The sequence below is a fragment of the Tamandua tetradactyla genome, chromosome 5, assembly GCF_023851605.1.
Source record: "Tamandua tetradactyla isolate mTamTet1 chromosome 5, mTamTet1.pri, whole genome shotgun sequence".
Lineage (NCBI taxonomy): Eukaryota > Metazoa > Chordata > Mammalia > Pilosa > Myrmecophagidae > Tamandua > Tamandua tetradactyla.
In genome coordinates this window covers 98722375-98741031 of record NC_135331.1, presented here as the reverse complement: position 1 = coordinate 98741031, position 18657 = coordinate 98722375, and the positions used below count along the sequence as shown (strand labels likewise).

Here is an 18657-nt window from a genome sequence, read left to right as displayed (position 1 = left end):
TATATATGCTAAATTCAAAGTGAAATTGTTGGACTGGATACTTTCCAGTTTGTACCTGCAGGTCCCCTCTCCGTCCTTTTCAATCCTGCTCTGTGCCTGGGGCCCACTGCTCTGTGCCTGGGAACCAGATTCTGGTTGGGTTCAACCAATGGGTGCCCTGAGAGGAGAGCAGAGCATGGGAAAAGAGTGATGCCAGGTATTTTATCCTCCAGGCTCCCTCCTGGTGGCATTGTATGGATGACTGTGTTCCTCTACTCAAGGCCACCCTCAGGCCCCTTGCCAAATGGCTACTATCTCCAAGTTCTGGCAACAGTTCCACCCTCTTATTCATTCAGGCCTTGAGGTGGTAATGACTCACCACTGTTTCCAGCCTTAGGGAGCAGCATCTTTGGTTGGATGCCTCAAACCCTGATCACACCTTCACTAAGCTCCTCATTTACCCTAGTTCAGTGAGCCACCTGTTTCCTGCTCAGATCTTATCTGATACAATAATGCTCTGATTAATTACACTGGCCTTGGCGTCAAACAACACCTAGGTTTGAATCGCAGTTCTGCAACACCCTTCCGGAATGCTTGATCCTGAGTGACTCAGTGAATCTTTCTGGGTCTCAGTATTCCTTATTGTCCCATTGGCATAATCATGCCAACCAATCCCAGTCGTGTTCCCTGAGGCAAACAACAAAACCCTGCTCCAGCTAGGAAAGGAATTTTTGGAAGGATAGCAGAAGCTCATAAAGTTGATGAGAATGTTAGAAGACCAGGTTTGGAAAATAGACAGAAACCGAAACAATGGGCATCAGAGGCTATAGGTAAGGTTATATACCTTGGGGCAATCACACAAAAAAGTGATGCTGCCACTGATGCTACTGCCCCTGAACACTTGAAGTCACCCATCACTCACTGGCATGCTATTGCTGGACTCTAAATGTTTTCATTGCCTCTGTGAGATATCTCCAGCAGGCTCTACATCTAACATCATATCCTCCCTCAAGGTTCAGAATCCTGGGCAAAATTGCATTTGGTCAAACCTAGGTCAAGTCATAGCCTCTACCACAGCTCCCAGGGAGAACGGGCAAAAGGAATATTTTCTCTATCCTTAATAGAAAGGGAAGTAGAGAGCTGCCTTCCAGCAAGACCAGCACAATGGGGAATCTCCCCCAAACAGAGAAGGCAACTGATGCTGGAGAGTCAAAAGAAGACAAACATCCATTACACAAACTCCCAAGATTGATAGGATTAAATGAGATAGCCTGAGTAAAGCACCCAGCACCCAGCACCCAGTCGGGCATCTATCCATGGTAGTTACTGTTATGATTGTGAGAGGCTCCAGGCCTGTGCCTGGACTGGGTAGCACAGGGAAGCACACACCTCACACATAGGCAGACTGACTGAAAAAATCCTCAGGCCCATCTGGCCTAATAGCTTTGTGGGCATTTCAGCCACTTGCCTCAGAATAACATGAGCTGCTTGTTAAAATATAGATGCCTGGATCCCCTCTGGACCTGCCAAATCAGTCTCTGGGAGTGGAGGCCAGGCAAGAGTGTGTTGCCAAGTTCCAGAGTGATTCCACGCAGGTCCATATTTGAGAACTTGGTGTAGAGTAAGATTAAAGAAGGCAGGTCATCAGGAAGGCCTGAACTTATCTCATTCCAGGCAAAGAGAACATCATGAGAGGACATCAAGCGCAGTAGTCAGTGGGCAGCTATGAGACTGTTTTGGTGATGCAAGTAAGTGAGTGGAGCAGAGGTGGCAGATCAAATGAATGGGTTCTAAAAACCCAACTAAGGACACCAGACTTGCCATGATGGAGAAGGGAAGCTACCAAGCATTTCCCAATAAGGCTGTGGCACAATGGAGACAGGAAGGAAGATGTCACAATGCCAGTGAGCTCTCTTTTCATCACCTTGTACATTTTTGGTCCCTCACATCATGCTTCCCTCAGGGTTTCTCAATTGCAGGGTAGCAGTTGAGCCTCTCATAGGATGTTCCTGTGGGGCAACATCCTCTAGCAGCTGGACGATGTCCTGGGATGGCCTGCAGATAGTGGCACAAGGAAGGGGTTAGAATGGAGGGGACAGGGCTCTGGGTTTGGCCGCGGCTGCTGCTGTTGCTGCTCTGTGTCTCAGGTAAGGGCAGGTGGGAGGAGAGGAATGTAAGGGCAGGTAAGGGCAGCCGAGGGGAGGTACCTGCTAAGAGCAGTCTTCTCCCATTCCTTTAGAATTGATTAGAACGGGATCAGGCTATGTATTAGAGACAGGAAAGGGAAAAGTAAGATCACGAATGCAGACAGAGCCAGCTCATCCTGACCCTGACCCAGCAGGAACTGAGCAATGAACTAGAAGCTAGGGTGTCCTCTACTGCATCTTGAAGTAGAGAAAATTGTGTGGAGTCAACCAAGCAATCCCCCTGCCCTGTGCTGATGCCCTGGGAGATGTAAAGAAGGATAAGGCAAAGTCTCCCCCTAAAGGAATACTCAGTCACAAGGGCTAAGGAAGAGGAAAATAATAATTGATGGGCCAAATGGCAACATGAAGACAAAATACAATGGAAGTCACTATAGCAAGGCACACAGAGGGAGTGTGGGAAAGAGGTTAAGAGTTCCAGAATTATACGAGCTGGGTTCAAATCCTATCTTTGCCACTTTCTACAAATGTGCCTCTGAGAAATTCCTCTAACATCTGAGTCTCAGTTTCCTCGTTTGTAAATAGGGGCCATGGTTTTTGTAGGAGTTACACAGCAGACTGATGTAAAGTTCTTGGCTCAGTATCTTGGACATGGTTAAGTGCTCAATTAAAGACGTCATGGTGGGTGACAGTTGGGCTGGTGGTGGTGATGTAACGGATTATATGGAATTGGTACTGAGAGGTAAGAGCAGAAAGAGATCAGGAACCGTTTGGGTGGACACCGTTCTAGGACTGCTTGGGATGGAAATGGGTGAAGACATGTGGGAAGAGCATTTAATTTGCGCGACATCCCGGAGCTAATACAAGTACGGTGTACCAGGAAGCGAGGAATGACGTGTCTGAGGAAACCACACGTAGAATAGAAAGTAGGTGGGCAAAACAAATGAAGTTCTTCTTTTTTTTAGCTTTTTGTCATGAAAAATTTTCCAACCTACAAAATAATGGAAGAATAGCCACCATAAATGTGTCACCTAGATTACTCAACCACTGTTAATATTTTAGTTTATTTGCTTCATGTGTATGTGTTGCTGAAATATATGATAACAAATTATACATATGTATATTGCTGAACCGTTTCAAAATTATTTGCAGGAATCTTAAATTATTCCTAAATGCTTGATGAAGCTATTAATACTCTGCCTGTGTGTGTGGTCTTGAGGCTGAGGCTGGGCGTGCAGGGGCGGCTAGAGAAACGACAATCGCTCAGTGAAGCCGCTTTGACCCCTCACTCTAGGATCCGAAGCTGTAGGTGAAGACGAGGAGCAGGTGTGCCTGATAGAAGGAGGGAAACTGACCGTGATCTGCCCTTACAACATCATGAAATACACCTCCAGCCCGAAGGCCTGGCAACGGGTGGGGAGCCAGGGCGCCCCAGAGACACTGGTCCGCACGGAAGCCGGAGACGCAAATCGGAACTGGGCCCAGGCGGGGCGGTACCTGCTGGAGGATTACCCGATTGAGGCCGTCGTGAGGGCCACTGTGGTCCTGCTCCAGAAGCAGGACGCGGGGCTGTACCAGTGTGTGATCGACCTCTCCCCGCAGGCCCCTGTCGTCCTGCACCATCGGATTCGGCTGATTCCGTGTGATGGTGAGCAGGGGGGCCTCCCGGGCAGGGAGGGGTTCCGCTGACGCTCGGCTCCGCAGCCCCAGCTCTGGGTTGGGGTCTCCCCCGCCCTGAGGGATCGATTCGAAAGGCAGTTTGGAGAAATGGGAAAATTGTAGATCTAAAGCCAGGAGCCCCGGGTCTTCTTGGGTTGCGATCTCCGTAAAGCCACAGCTCCTCTCTGGGCCTTGGTGAGGAGCTTGGGCTAGATGATCTGGGAAACCCTCTGCTCTGAGGCAGGGAGCCAGCCAGGCAGGAACTGCATAGCCGAATGTGTCCTCCGTGCTGAGCATGTAACTTGTTCATCTTCTTACTGAGAAACAAGGGCTCCATTTTACATGTAAGGAAACTGAGGCTCCAGGTTCAATTCCTGGCCCATGCGCTTCCCCAAAATAAAACAAACAAACAAGAACAAACAAAAATTTAGCAAATGGTGATACAGTAATGGGATACTTACATGGAAAGAGAATGAAATGTGACCCCTGCCATACAGCATACAAAAAAAAAAAAAAAAGATGAAGAAGAAAGAAAGAAAGTAACAGAGGCTCAAAGAGCTTAAGTCACTATGACATGCAGCAGAGACATGGTGAGGCTGGGGTCCTCTGAGACCCACTGACCTGATTGTCCCTCGTGAATCTGAAAAATGGGTGCAGTTCGGCCAATGGAAAGCTGGCCCCTTTCTCAAGGAATTTAAAAAGCAGTAGCTAAGGAATAAATATTAGAGAGCAAAACAAAAGGCCTTTCACTGATCTTCAGTTGCTTCACGATGGGACACTGCTAATTTTACCTCCTTTATTGGGAAGCCTGTTTATTCCCATGGACCCAGGGTCCAGCACACTTGCCTCAAGCTTCTCAATAAACCTCTCAAGCCAGTGAGTCCGAAAGGCCCTGCTACCACAAGTTCTTTCAGTTCCTACTTCATAGCAAAGGCTGGGCTGAAGTTGAACTTCATAGTATCTGTAGATAAAGAATTGATCAAGCAAAGCCATCGTGCTGTCGGGGGGACTGTGGGGAAGTTACCCAACACATGTGACAGAATAAAATGATTCCCTGGGACTTTAGAAACACCCAGTCATAGCCAATAATTAATAGGCTGGTTATAAATTATTTATGCAGTCAGTTAAGCAGTTCCACAGCCCTTGACTGAGAAACATTTTGTGAATTCAATCTCACTTACTAACTGTATGCTGTGGAAGTACTAAAACAGCTGCTTTTTACAAAGGACAGTGAGGCCCTTATAGGGTAAATGGAGGGGCACTGGCCTGGTTTCTCCTCTCTCTCTGCACGGATGGCACTTGTGACCGTGGATAAGTCCCTCATCCTCCCCTAGGACTCAGTAAGCCCCGCCAGTGGGGCTGTCCCCACTGTGACAGTCAATGACTCCGATGCTTTGGGTTTCTCTGTATCCACCGTTCACAGAAATGAAGGGCCTATTTTTACTCCTGGCAAAGTTTGCCTGTCTGGGTGGGGTAGGACCCACTGTTCTGCATCCATTAATTGCTACCCGCAGGTTCTTTAATGCAAATCTTCATATAGCCAACAGAGAAATAACTGGGACTGGCTGAGGCCATCTATTGAATGAGGACTGTATCAAGTCTACTACAGAACAAACATAGATGTAATTCTTTTCCTCAAACCATCAATATCAGACAGTGGGGTTTTGACAGAAGCTTCAATTCCTTCTCTCCAGTAATTGGAGGTACCTTTAGGCGATGTAGCCAAGGAAACTGAGTCCAGTACAGATTTGTCCTTCCTCCCTTCCTCCCTTCCTCCCTCCCTCCTTCTTTTCCTTGGTTAAAGCCTAGCCTCTCCCATCCTCTTCTTTGTGTCCCCTGATGTTTTCCTTGAAGTCTGTCCACAAGGTGTCCGCTTCTCTGTCTCAGGACCTAGAATGCCAATTTCTGTTCATCTACAATCATTCAAAGTTTATATGTTATCAATTCAGATTTCTGTGGCCCTGGCCACCTCTACTCTTCCTTTCCATAGACTTAGGGAAGTGGTTTAGAAATGACATCCATAGCTTCTGTTCTTTGTTGCTGTTTCTCTCTCTCCCTGTGTTTGTGTGTGCTGTTCTTCTGAATATTGCTTGTCATGGCTATGGTCTCTCCCCAGCCTCCTCCATGATCCGTCTCCAGAGCGGTGATGGGGTGTGGGCCTTACCCCACTGTTTAAATGGGAAGTGGGGCTCCAGGCTGACCCTCTGCAGAAAGCCCAAGTCTCTGATCCTCTGTTTAGTGCCCCCCCCGGCCACAGCAGCCCCAAGGCCTGACTCTTTAGTTGACTCACCTCCTTGATGGAACAACCCTCACCCACTGGTGCTGTTTGCTGTTTGAGGAGGTGCAAGGATGCCCTCACTCCCTGCCTATTTTTCCAACCACTTATACCATTTTTGTGCATGCAATACTGTAGTGTTTGAAATCAGAAGTCGCCTTATTTGTTTTATCATTCCAAGTACATAGCATTTAATAAGTTCTCAGTGAATATCAAATAAATGAATAAATAAATGAGCGAATAAAAGACAAATTCTTGGGAGAGTGGAGAACAGAAGCCACATTATAATCCATTGCCTCTAAGTACCCATGTTACCAGTTAACCTCATGGTAAATATTGTTTACAACCACCTAAAGGCAAGGAAAAATGCAGATAAGCCTCTTGTGGGAAATGGGATCTTGATAGTTTCAGGGTACCCAGAGCGAGGGGAACAACATGAGACTTCATCATGTCCTGTGAGGCCTGCCTGGCTGCAGTGTGGTGTGGTGGTCAGTAGCAAAGATCCGGGAGCCATGATGCTTGTGCTGCAGGCTGGTGCTACCACTTACCAGCTGGGCGACCTTGGGAAAATTACTTGATCTCTCTGTGCATGATCTGTGAAATGTATATAATGAAACCTGACAGGGGCTGCTGTAAGAATTAAATGAGTAAATGTGTGCAAAGCACTGGGAACCATGCATGGCACACAGTAAGTGCTAGTTAAGTGTCAGCTATTATATTTTACTGGACAACACTCCTGCCTGAAAGAATTATTAGTCTCACAGGGAATACAAGACCATAATCCTGTCTAAAGGATACTTGCAGCAATTCCTGAGGTTGTGTGAGCAGGAAAGGGTAGTAAAGGACTTTTTTTTAGTAAGATTAAAACAAATGAATGGAGACGATTTCTTTCCCAGGGTGGTATTGGGCGTGCCTAGAGATAAATGAACATCCCTTCAGTGTATCCTGAATATCCTGGGACATCCTTCTGTTTTTGTCTTATGTTTTTGACTTTTCCAGGTGAGGGGAAAGGAGGAATGGCAGTGGCTGACCACAGAAAGAAATGCCTTTTATGGGATGATAGCTGGGGTTGATAGATGCTGTCCACTCAACCCTGCCAAAGGAAGGGAGGCCTGGAAGGGGGATTTAAGGGGAGAAAAAGATGGGTTGTGGAGGGCTGGGAGGAGGGAGGATCCCTGCCTAATGGATCAGAAGCAGGAATAGAAGGACATGGCATGCATGCCAGCCTGGCTGCAATGGGCTGGCTGGAAGCACTGAGAGCTGAAAGGGTAGGTCAGGCTCATTGGATAAGGCTCTGAAAGCTGATACCAGCCAAATGCCAGAGGAATATTCAAGAATTGGAGTTAGGAGCCCTGGGTCCCAGTGCTGGCCCTGTTGCATCTACGCTACCACCTTGGGCATTCCCTGCTGGCTCTGTTCCATGGGAGGTTGGACTGGATGGTCCACCTCTGACCTTCTAGGACCTCAGGAGCCCTTCTTCTCCAGCCAGAGTATAGTTCCACAGACAGTGAACTTGGGAGAGAGCTGCTTAGCCTGTACAAGAAAACTTGTTCCAAACACCTTGGAGGTCACTCTCTAGCTCAGATGTGTATCCGCCGGGTGTGCAGAGAGCCTGACAAGCCCAGGGTATGCCATCCCATCTTCATCAAGCATTATCTGGGCACCCAGTAAGGGCCAAGCCTCAGTCCAGGCCCGCAAGAGCTTTTATCTCTTCCAGAACACAGCACTCACCTCAGAACCAACCCTAGATGCCAGTGTGAGTCAATTTAAGTTGTGTTAGAATAAGGAGCACTGCCAAGAGGCCAAGGCCAGGTAGAGGGACACTTTGGGATTAGCTGGAGTCTAAGGCTCTCATGCCCTTCATGGACTCCAGTGAGTCAGGCTGGACCACACAGAGGCTGACCCCTGCCCCAGTGGGGCTGAGGGAGACTTAAATTTGAGTGGGTGGAATGACTTTCACTTCTCTTTCCATCTTGAAGCCTAACTTGGATGTTCCTATTTCAAAGCAACAGAAGTTTTATCCACCAGCCCCAGAGGAAAGGACTGGCGGGTCAGGCAACTAAGGTCGTCTGGGCTTGTTATACTCCTGAGAAGGAGCCACACCTAGAAAATATGGCCCCATCTGCGACTGGAACGGGAGTAAGCAGCGACCACAGCTGCCTTGGAGGAGAGGGAGGAGGGATCATTGGGGCCAACTGAAGGGCTTTCATAGGGCACTGGGAGAGCAAGGGGAACCAGAGCTGTTGGAGGGGTGGGGCCGGAGAAGGATGTCAGGGAGCACTCCCTAGAGGAGGAGAAACTTTCCTGGGGCTTCGAAGATAGCAGAGGAGTTATGAAGGGTGGAAGAGGGGGTGGACATTCTGTGCCAAGGTGGAAGCACACACAATGGTTAGACAGTTTGGCTGAATGGAGAGAGGATAAGGGTAAAACAGGACAATGTGTTCAGATTGTGGAGACTCTTGAACACTACACAGTCATGTGGACTTTGGCCTGTGGGCAACAGGGACCATTCGAGGCCCTCCTCGGCCCCTTGTGCGGGAAGTGAGGGGCTCCATGCAGATGAACCCTGGAGCTGCATGTAGAACATATGTAGAGGCAAGAAACCAGTTAAATTCCCTTGAGGTGAGACCAAGGTTGAAGAGCATGGGAAGGTACAGACCTATCTTCAAAGGGGGCCAGGACCCCTCTTAGCTGCTCTTAAAGCCTGGAGTCAGGGGCGGGAGGGTTTCTGAGTAGAGCATGAAGCGGCCACCTACCCTTTAGGAATGAGGGGAAGACAACCTCTACCCGTGCTGGTGATTGTCCTGGTGTGCGGATTCATCCTGAATAAGGGCCTTGTCTTCTCAGTGCTGTTTGTCCTGGTCCGGAAAACCTGGGCCTCAGGTGAGTAGGTGCCAGTGTGAAGCTTGAGGTGGACGTGAATGAGGGGACAGGGGCAGCAGCTGCAGACCCTGGTTTAGAGGGACTCTCTCCCAGCCGCTCCCCAAAGCCTGTCCCCTACCTTCTCCTCACTTCTGTTCTGAGCAGGTCTTTGGACAGGACAAGGCATGGGTGGGGGAGCTGGGAAGGATGTCAACAGGGCTGGGCCCAGTTCCCCAGCAGGAGGAGGAGGAGGTTTTGCAGCTCCTCAATCCCAGCTTTCCTTCAGAGGAGGGAGGGTGGAATTGAACCTAGGCTGACTCGGACCATTTTCAAATACTGTCACTTTCTCTGACGCAGTGGAGGCAGCATCCTGAAGTATTCCCAGGACCAGGCAGAGGCTGTCACCAGCGGACTCACTCCTCTGGGAGCCCATGGGCATGCCTCCCTCTCCTAATTAACATCACATTCTACTTTCTGTTCTGTGGAGAATAAAAGGCTTCCTAAATTCATTGTGTGAGATCTCTCCCCAGCCCCTCTCTGACTCAGAGAGAGAAACAGCGATGGGCAGGAAAGCATTGAGAGCTGGGGTGGAGGAAATACCATGGGCAAGAATGAGACCATGGAAAAGACAATGGACTTTTGCATTAAATATTAAAATTGGGGTTCACAAAGAATAATTTAAAAGTGTCCTCTATCCATTCGCCTTCTGCCCATCCACACTCACTCTACTGGAAATGTCTCTGTCTGTTGGATGAAATCTATGGAAAGACCCGTCACTTTTCTGGTCATTTTCAAGTAGTAAAATTTCTATTCCCAAGTCACTTCAATTAGATAATGAGTGTAGGGAAAAGGGTTCCATTTAAAATTAAAGCTTTCCCTCCAAAAACTCTTCGTTTTGACACTTCAGAGAGACAGAGGAAGACAGGCCAGTATTTCTCTCTTTACTTTGCCATCTCCACCCTCCAGAGGCAGCTTCTGATGCCTCCAGGATTGGAACAGTGGAAGAGAGAAAGTAGAGGAGCAGGGAACTCCTTCCTAAGAGGTCCCACTGTGTTGGTCGGTCAGCTTAAAACTGTGTTCCTAGGGCACTGTTGTGGGTTCTTCAGAGAAGCTGAGATGGCTTGCATGCAGTTTCCTTAACACAAACAACTACATCTCTTTTCTGTCTGGCTGCTTCTGACTCCTTCTTTCCCCAAGTGTTTGGTAATCCATTGCTAGCTTCCTTCCACTGATGTCCTTCCACCTCCAGGCAGCCCTTTTGGATAAGATCTAAACTAACCCATGCCAGCTTCTCTCATGTGGGTGCAGCACACATCTGGCTGATAGGAAACATACACCCACCCCATTTACCCCAACACACTCATGGAGCTCTGGTGGATCCCCATGCCTTCCCCTCTCCTTCTCTCCACTGCCAGAGTAGCTGGTCAACCACGGTCTCTGTCTGTTAGGTTCTTGGGCTTGAGTCAGACATCAGTCTGCTGTCTCCCAAACTTCAGGGAACACATACCAAGCTCTCCAAGTTGCGACCTTGAAGTCCCTGCCCTTAGGCTTGAGGTGGGAGACAGGTTTATGCTCCCACACCCTACCCTGTTCCGAAGTATACCAACAATTGTCTCCAAAAATTCTCTGCTAAACTTCACTTCAGACTCCTCATGATTTTATACCCTTAACGTGGGTGGGGACATATAGGCAGCCAAAAGGTTTTAGACACACACCTTTTGTTTTATTGAACTTTTTATTGATAAATCTTCACATACATGCATTCCATACATGGTGTACAATCAATAGGCCACAGTATCATCACATAGTTGTGTATTCATCACCATGATCAATTTTTAGAACATCTGCATCACTTGAGAAAAAGAAATTAAAAAAAAGAAAAAGCTCATATATCCCACAGCCCTTACCCCTCCCTCTCATTGACCACTATTATTTCCATCTACCCAATTTATTTTACCCTTTGTCCCCCACTATTTATTTATTTTTTATAAATATTTTTTACTCATCTGTCCATACTGTAGAAAAAAGAAGCATCAGACACAAGGTTTTCACAATCACACAGTCACTTGTGAAAGCTATATCATTATACAATCATCTTCAAGAATCAAAGCTACTAGAACACAGCTCAACAGTTTCAGATACTTTCCTCCAGCCACTCCAATACACCATAAACTAAAGTGGTTTATCTATATAATACATAACATTAGCCTGCAGGATAACCTTTCAACTCTATTTGAAATCTCTAAGCCACTGAAACTTTATTTTGTCTCATTTCTTTCCTCCCCTCACCACCTTTTGGTCAAGAAGGCTTTCTCAATCCCTTGGTACCAGGTCCTGGCTCATCCTGGGATTTCTGTCCCACATTGCCAGGGAGATTTACAACCCCGGGAGTCATGTCCCACATAGGAGAGAGGGCAGTAAATTCATCTGCCAAGTTGGCTTAGAGAGAAAGGTCACATCTGAGCAACAAAAGAAGTTTTCTGGGGTGATTCTTAGGCCTAATCATAAGTAAGCTTATATCCTTTGCAGGAATAAGTTTCATAGGCGCAAACCCCAAAAATCGAGGGCTCAGCGTATTGATTTGGTTGTCCCCACTGCTTGTGAGAGTATTAGAAATTCTCCAAATGAGGAAGCTGAATATTTCCTCCTTTCTCCCCAGTCCCCAGGGGGACTTTGCAAGTCCTTCTTTATTCACTGCCTAAATTACTCTGTGATATATCAGAGCATCACATTTACTGGGACAAACCAACAAGATGTTACACCCTGTTCAAGATTGCATGTACTTACGGTGGACACACACCTTTTTGCAGGCCTGCACAATGGTCTCCCTCCTCACTTGGGAATACGTCATCTATTGTCCTGGGACCTGCATCAGGTAAGTTTGTGTTGCAGACCAAAAATCCGATCTACCTATTTTAAGTAGATGTGGATATACAGAGGATATGAAATGGTTTATAGAATCAGACCATACTATGACCTTCCAGAAATGACGTTCAAAGCCATGCCACTGGAAATGGCCCCTTAATGGGCCACTGCTCTTGTCATGCTGGGAACTTGAAGAATAATAAACTGCCCAAATCAGGAAGCTGCCAGCACAGCTTTTGGCTCTAAAACCACCCATCTTGGCTGCAGTCTACATCAGCAAAATGGATGTCTTTCTCCTCACTCAACTCAGTTCCAAATTTAAGTCTCACAAAAATGTGTTTGACTGGTGGAGCATAAATTATACCTGGAATTGTAGCTGCAAGGGAGTCTGATCAATGATTTTTAATTTTCCAGACCTTTTAAAATAGAAAGGCCCCTGTGGAGGAGATGGGATTGGAAGCTGAGTGAGTGACTCTACATCTGCCTAAACAATCTCAGTCAAAACTGAGATTAAAATAGTTCAATTTTTGAATTTTTGCTTTCTTTTACTGCCAGTGAAAGACAAATATAATTAACAAGTGAAAAATAGACATCCAATTTTTTGCTTTGCTATGTCAAATAAATGCTTTCATCTATTATATATCATGTTATCGTAAGTTTCCATTAACCACAAACAGTACACTAAACATTTTGTGTTATATATTACACTAAAGTACAAAAAAATACAAGTACAGAGAATAAATTACTTTTTTTCCTGTTCCAGAATTGATGGTACTTTTCTTGGAAAGCTCAGTCTGTTTAGGAAGACAAGTCCTATTTGTCATTAATCTTTTAAAATCAATTCCTGGGGCACCAACAGGATAACTAATTGATCAGTAACACTTGGAAATTCAGTTTCCAAAGGCAACCACCTCAGTGGATACAGTTTCATTTTAGTATCCTGTAAACTTCAAACCCTTGTAAAACCAGAAATGATTATTTCTGGAACCAAGGACCAGTCTTTTGGGGGTAGAGGCTGGTCTTCAAGGACCAGGTTCCTCTTTGTGGTTAGAAGGGGAGAAGTGATTTCACTCTCCCTCCTTTATCTGCACGATTGTCCAGACACCTTCAACATCTTTTGATTGTGCCCCTTTGAGTTAATCTCAGTTAAAATCAAACGTCACTGCCAATCTCCTGCATCCAGACTACCCCTACCCAATCATATTTTCCTACCTGAATACACTGGATAACGAGGTATGGAATCCTGTCCTACTTCCTTTAGTCTATGCAATTTTGGATAAAGTAGCTCCTCTCCTAGGCTGGCGTTCAGCCCCTCATTTTTGTTATGAAGTAACACCTACCTATAGGGTAGATGGGGAGGTTAACTGCAAACAAAGAACTCAAACTCTGCTTTTGTTTTAGCTTTTTTTTTTTTTAAAGATCTTCAGGTACCTAAAATTGAATTGACATGTTTCTCATTTGATGGCACAATCATCAGTGGAAATGTTTCACCACTCATTTCATTTACTGTGTTTATTTTTCCCACCTTCCTTCCTCAATTCCACTCTCCACCTTAACCCCCCCACCCCACAGACATCTATTATGGATTGAATTGTGTCTCCCCCAAAAAGACATGTTGAAGTGCTGGCGCACAGTACCTTAGAATGTGACTTTATTTGGAAATAGGGTCATTGCAGACGAGATTAGTTAAGATGGGGCCATCCTGGAGCAGCGTGGGCCCTTAGTCCAATACGACTGGGGTCCTTATTAGAAGAGGGGAAGAGATTCAGAACAGAGACGCACAGGGAAGAAAGCCATGCAAAGACCCGTGGTCCAGACCCGGATTAGGGAGCTTCAAAGCACAGCATCCCAGGAACTGTCAGCCACCACCATAAGTTAGGAAGATGCAAGGAGAATTCTTTCCTAGAGCCCTAGGGGAAAGACGACTCCGCCAAATCTTGATTTCAGGCGTCTGTCCTCAGAACTGTGAGACCATAAATCTGTATTGTTTTTAAGCTATCCAGCTTGTGATATTTTGTTACAGCAGCCTTAAGAAGCTAATACAGCATCTTCTTAATGTATTTAATATGGCTCGTTTCAATCCACTTTCCTTACGTTCATTGACATTTATGTAGATCTTTAAAAAGATATACAATTGATTTTGTGTGCTTTATTTTATGTGAATTTTATTCTGTAGTATAAAAAGATCCACCTCAATGGAAAAGCATGCAGTGTCTATATAACACACTCATCTCTGTGTTGTCTGATTCTGACTTAATGGGAAATATATTACAACTTTGTAAATTATAGGTACTTGGTGTACATGCAAATTCTGTCCTGTCTTCCTGTCTCTGCTGTGAGGAAAAAATAATTTGCCTCCATGTGCAACTTGTTTCAACATTCCTTTACTCTGTTTTCATGGTTCCTTCTTTTCTTCTTTGTTGAACTGGTTATAACACCGCCTAGCTTCCTCACTGAACATGAGTTAAATAAAATCTTTAACATGTTTACTTTTGTATCTGTATCGTCATGATTTTATCCTTTCTAGAAAATTGACTTTTAACTCTGTTTATAATTTTTCACTTAATAATGTGCTTCTGAGACTTTCCTTGTTGCTATATGTAGATCTGAATCTTTGTTTTTTTTTTTTACTACTCTGTAAGAGTCTGTATAGGTACTGAATTTTTACTAGTGATGGGCACCAAAGCTGCTTCAATTCCATACTACCAAAAAAGCCAAAACAAAACAAAACAAAAACCCAAAACAAAACAAAAAAACACAAAATACCAAAAGCCTTTAACAAGCATCCCCCTTAATATCCTCTGAAGAACCTAGACAAAAATTTTTCAAGAGTACATACCCAGTTGATACAAAACCACATAGACCAGTGGAACAGAATCACGAGTTCAACAACAGATTTAGTGGCTTCAAAACCTGTTTACAACAAAGGTGCCTCTGTCATTCAGTGGGGGAAAGGATGGCCTTTTCATCAAATGATGATCAGTTGAATAGCCATGCAGAAAAAAAAAGACTTACTTTTCTCTCACAGCATAACATCTCAATGTTTTGAAATTAGTATTTCTCTGAGAACTAATGAGGTCAACATCTATTATGATTGTATTAAGCATTTGGATTTTTACAGCAGGCTCACCTATTTTTTAGCACTGTTCTTTTCCATTGATTTATTTTCTTTTGCTTGTTGATTCTTAATAACACCTTGTTTTGTTTAGCTGTTAGTCCACAGCTAGTTTTAGACTCTGCAAATATCACTTCCCGGTGTCATTTGTTACTTGTCAAGCACATGCACAACACAGCAAGGTCAAGTTCAAAACCTGAAAATTCAGCCAATAAAGATATAATGAGTCACTTTTATATTCAGACAATTTATCACTTACAGAGACAGTGAAATGAAGATTAGCCCAACATACCAGATCCCCGTGGTCCTTGAACCATACTTTAAAACAAAAAGGCCAGTTGACAATAACTGAGGAATTAGAACTTGCGGGATGATTATGATTGCTGGAACATTATATAGATATTCCTTTTTGTTTTCTGGTATATTGGAGTAGACAGAAGGAAATACCTGAAATCTTTAAACTGTAATCCAGCTGTCTTGATCTCTGACAATGATTGTGTAGCCTTTGTCTTGTGCCCTTGTGACTTGTAAAAACCTTGTGACTAAACTTCACTTGAACCCATTTATCCAGTTTTTCAACTTTAGAGTCTTGTGATCACTAAAGACAGCCATTAATGTTTATTAATGAAGGGTCTAGGGACAGCCCAGAACTAACTCACCCCAGGTACAAAGTTATCTTGATAACCAAAACTGGACTAATCAAAATGGACCCACCTGACATGTGCATTGCTTAGACTTTAACCTATAAGTCACTTATACCTCATGATAAGTACTGAAAATAATGCCCATCATCATATTGAGGCCATCATATGTTCTGTGGCTAAACATGTAATCAATCTAAACATTCTCAATAATTAGGTCACTTCTAATTACATCATCTGGGGCCATTGTACTCATTATGCTATAACCTGCCCATCTTTTAATGCTATAAAACTATCAGAATTACTGCAGTTCGGGGAGACAGATTTTTAGGCTGATAGATAGGACACCTGGTCTCCTGCTTCGTGCCTAGTGATAAATTTTTTCTCTCTTAAAGAAATCGGAGTCTCAGGAATTGGTCATTTGTGTGCACAGGCAAAAGAACCCACCACCCTTGTCCAGTAGCAATTTGGTGACCCAGATGGAAAGCAGCCTGAGGCTCCAAGGTCCTAGCAGAACAGGTAAGCCTGGTAACCATGCCTTTTGCGGGCGCTGGACTGTATTTACTCTACAGGTTCTGCAATTCAGTTTTCTTTTGTTCTGTTGGCACTCCAGGGACTTTTGCAGCCTTAAAAAAGCTTCAAAGAGGGATACCTTTTCCAGTTCCATGTCTGGACATCTGACTGAATGAGTGGGTTGCCAGGGTTAAAATAGATTGGGAAGTTTGTTCAGTGATTCAAGTCCCCTAACCTGGACCTGGGTCACCCTTCCAGAACGATCCCCCTTGCTATGACCTCTGGGTACTATTCTGTATGGGGTCAGGGCCTGAGTATACTCCTGGCTGTGGAGTATTCTCCTGGAAAATAAGTTATAATTTGTGTTTCTGTTGAGTATACACCCAGCAATGAAATTAAGTAAGCTCGTTTAACTGTTAGCGGTGTGTTACCTAGTGTGATGGTTGGGTTCTGGTGTCAACTTGGCCAAGTGATGATGCCCAGTTGCCTGGTCAGGCAAGCACTGGCCTAACCATTGCTGCAAGCATAGTTCGTGGTTGGTTGATAAACTGGAAGGCTGGTGTATTAAATCATCAGTCAGTTGATTGCATCTGTAGCTGATTACATCTGTGATCAACTAAGGCATGTCTTTCACAATGAGATACTCCAATCAGTTGAAGGGTTTTAAGGGAGAAGAGAGACTCTTTCACTACTTCTTCAGCCAGTGAGGCTCTCCTGTGGAGTTCATCCAGACACTTCATCAAAGCCGCCAGCTTCACAGCCTGCCCTACAGACTTTAGACTCTTCCATTCCCACTGTTGTGTGACAGGCCTTTATAAATCTCATATTTACAGATATCTCCTATTGGTCCTGTTTCTCTAGAGAATTCTGAATAGCACACCTAGGTATGGTAAATGTTTACTGGCTGTTCAATTGCTAATCGGTGCGATATGTGTTTAAGGCTTGTTTAATTGTTAGTTGGTGTTCTAGTTTGTTAGCTGCTGGAATGCAATATACCAGAAATGGAATGGCCTTTAAAAAGGGGAATTTATTAAGTTACAAGTTTACAGTTCTAAGGCCATGAAAATGTCCCAATTAAAGTAAGTCTATAGAAGTGTCCAATCTAAGGCATCCAGGGAAAGAGACCTTGATTCAAGTAGGCCAATGAAGTTCAGGGTTTTTCACAACTGGGAAGGCACATGGTGAACACAGACAGCATCATCTGCTAGCTTCCACTTCAGGCTTCCTGCTTCATGAAGCTCCCCAGGAGGCATTTACCTTCTTCATCTCCAAAAGTCACTGGCTGGTGGACTCTCTGCTTTGTGATTCTGCAGCATTCTGAAGATTCTCCAAAATACTTATTTTATAGGATTCCAGTAAACTAATTAAGACCCAGTAGAATGAGAGGGGACAGGTCTCCATCTAATCCAGTTTAAAACCCACAACTGATTGAGTCACACTTCCATGGAAATAACCTAATCAAGGTTCCAACCTATAGTACTGAATAAGAATTAGAAGAAACCTGTTGCTCCCACAAGATTGATTTGGATTAAAACTTGGCTTTTCTGCAGTACATAAATCCTTTCAAACTGGCACAGTTGGTGCATTTGGTCTAGTTATAATTAGTGCCTTACTTAAATTTAATAAGTGTTAAGTATCTGTTTAAATTTGTTAAGAAGTATATTCCTGCATTTGTATTGCTTAAATGTTCCTAACTGGTTACTGATTATGGAAATTCTTTAAAAAAGGGAAACTTTGGTCTGTATTGGAAATTGAAAAAATTTTAGTTAAGAGTCTATGAGAAAAAAAAGTTTATTTCTTGAACGTAATCTGGCCTTAATATGAGAAATGGCCTGATAATGGTTCTATAGAAAGATACCACCATTACAATTAAAGTTAGAGATATTAAAGTTAAGGTCATTCTGTAAAAGGGAGCAAAAATCAGATGAGATAATATATTCAATTTTTTGTCACTCTCAAAAGTATTTCTGTTTCTATGTAATTAACTCTATTTGTGCGTATCTGCCTGTTCAATGTACATTCTATTACCTCCAGATATAATAGCAAATTAACAAAAAATTTCTGAAGAGCTCTATTTGAACTGCTTAAAAATAAATAGGAGCCTTTATATATATAAATATTTAAAGTGGTACTTCTGAAGTTATTAAAAAAAAAAAGAAAGAAAACCCTCTGAGAAGAAAGATTCAAAAGCTTTAGGTTTTATAATTACAACAAACCAACCTAACATTAGAAAGAAACTGCCCCTGAAATTTCCCTAGGACAGCAAAAAGCTGCTAAAGGCTGCTTCTGGAAAAAGTAAAAACCTTTCCAACTGTCCCAATCATAGCTTTAAGTGAAAAAGATCTAATAAATGGAAATAGTTAAAAAGAAGGGCTTGACTTCCAGGTCAAGATGGCGGCTTAAGAACGTGCGCGTTTTAGTTCATCCTCCAGAACAACTACTAAATAACCAGAAACAGTACAGAACAGCTCCTGGGGTCACATCAGTGACCAGACACACAGTGTACCCCAGTCTGAACCAGCTGGACCGGCTGTGAGCACCCCCCTGAACTGTGAGTTCCCAAAGCTGCAGCGGCCAGCGCCCCACCCCGACAGGCCGCTTCCC

General features: G+C 44.3%; 1 protein-coding gene across 1 annotated transcript; it reads left to right on the top strand.

Moving 5' to 3' along the window:
* Positions 1 to 1926: 1926 nt before the first annotated feature.
* On the top strand, positions 1927 to 9624 carry LOC143682639 (triggering receptor expressed on myeloid cells 3-like). The gene is made up of 4 exons (XM_077159216.1): positions 1927 to 2126; positions 3418 to 3771; positions 8821 to 8940; positions 9277 to 9624. The coding sequence occupies exons 1-4, from the start codon at positions 2066 to 2068 to the stop codon at positions 9291 to 9293; spliced, it is 552 nt and encodes a 183-aa protein (XP_077015331.1). The 5' UTR covers positions 1927 to 2065; the 3' UTR covers positions 9294 to 9624.
* Positions 9625 to 18657: the final 9033 nt, after the last annotated feature.

Coding starts and splice junctions, on each gene's coding strand:
- LOC143682639 (XM_077159216.1), top strand. CDS start 2,066: ATGGAGGGGACAGGGCTCTGGGTTTGGCCGCGGCTGCTGCTGTTGCTG. Junction 2,127..3,417: donor GTTGCTGCTCTGTGTCTCAG/GTAAGGGCAGGT, acceptor CCCTCACTCTAG/GATCCGAAGCTGTAGGTGAA. Junction 3,772..8,820: donor TCGGCTGATTCCGTGTGATG/GTGAGCAGGGGG, acceptor CCTACCCTTTAG/GAATGAGGGGAAGACAACCT.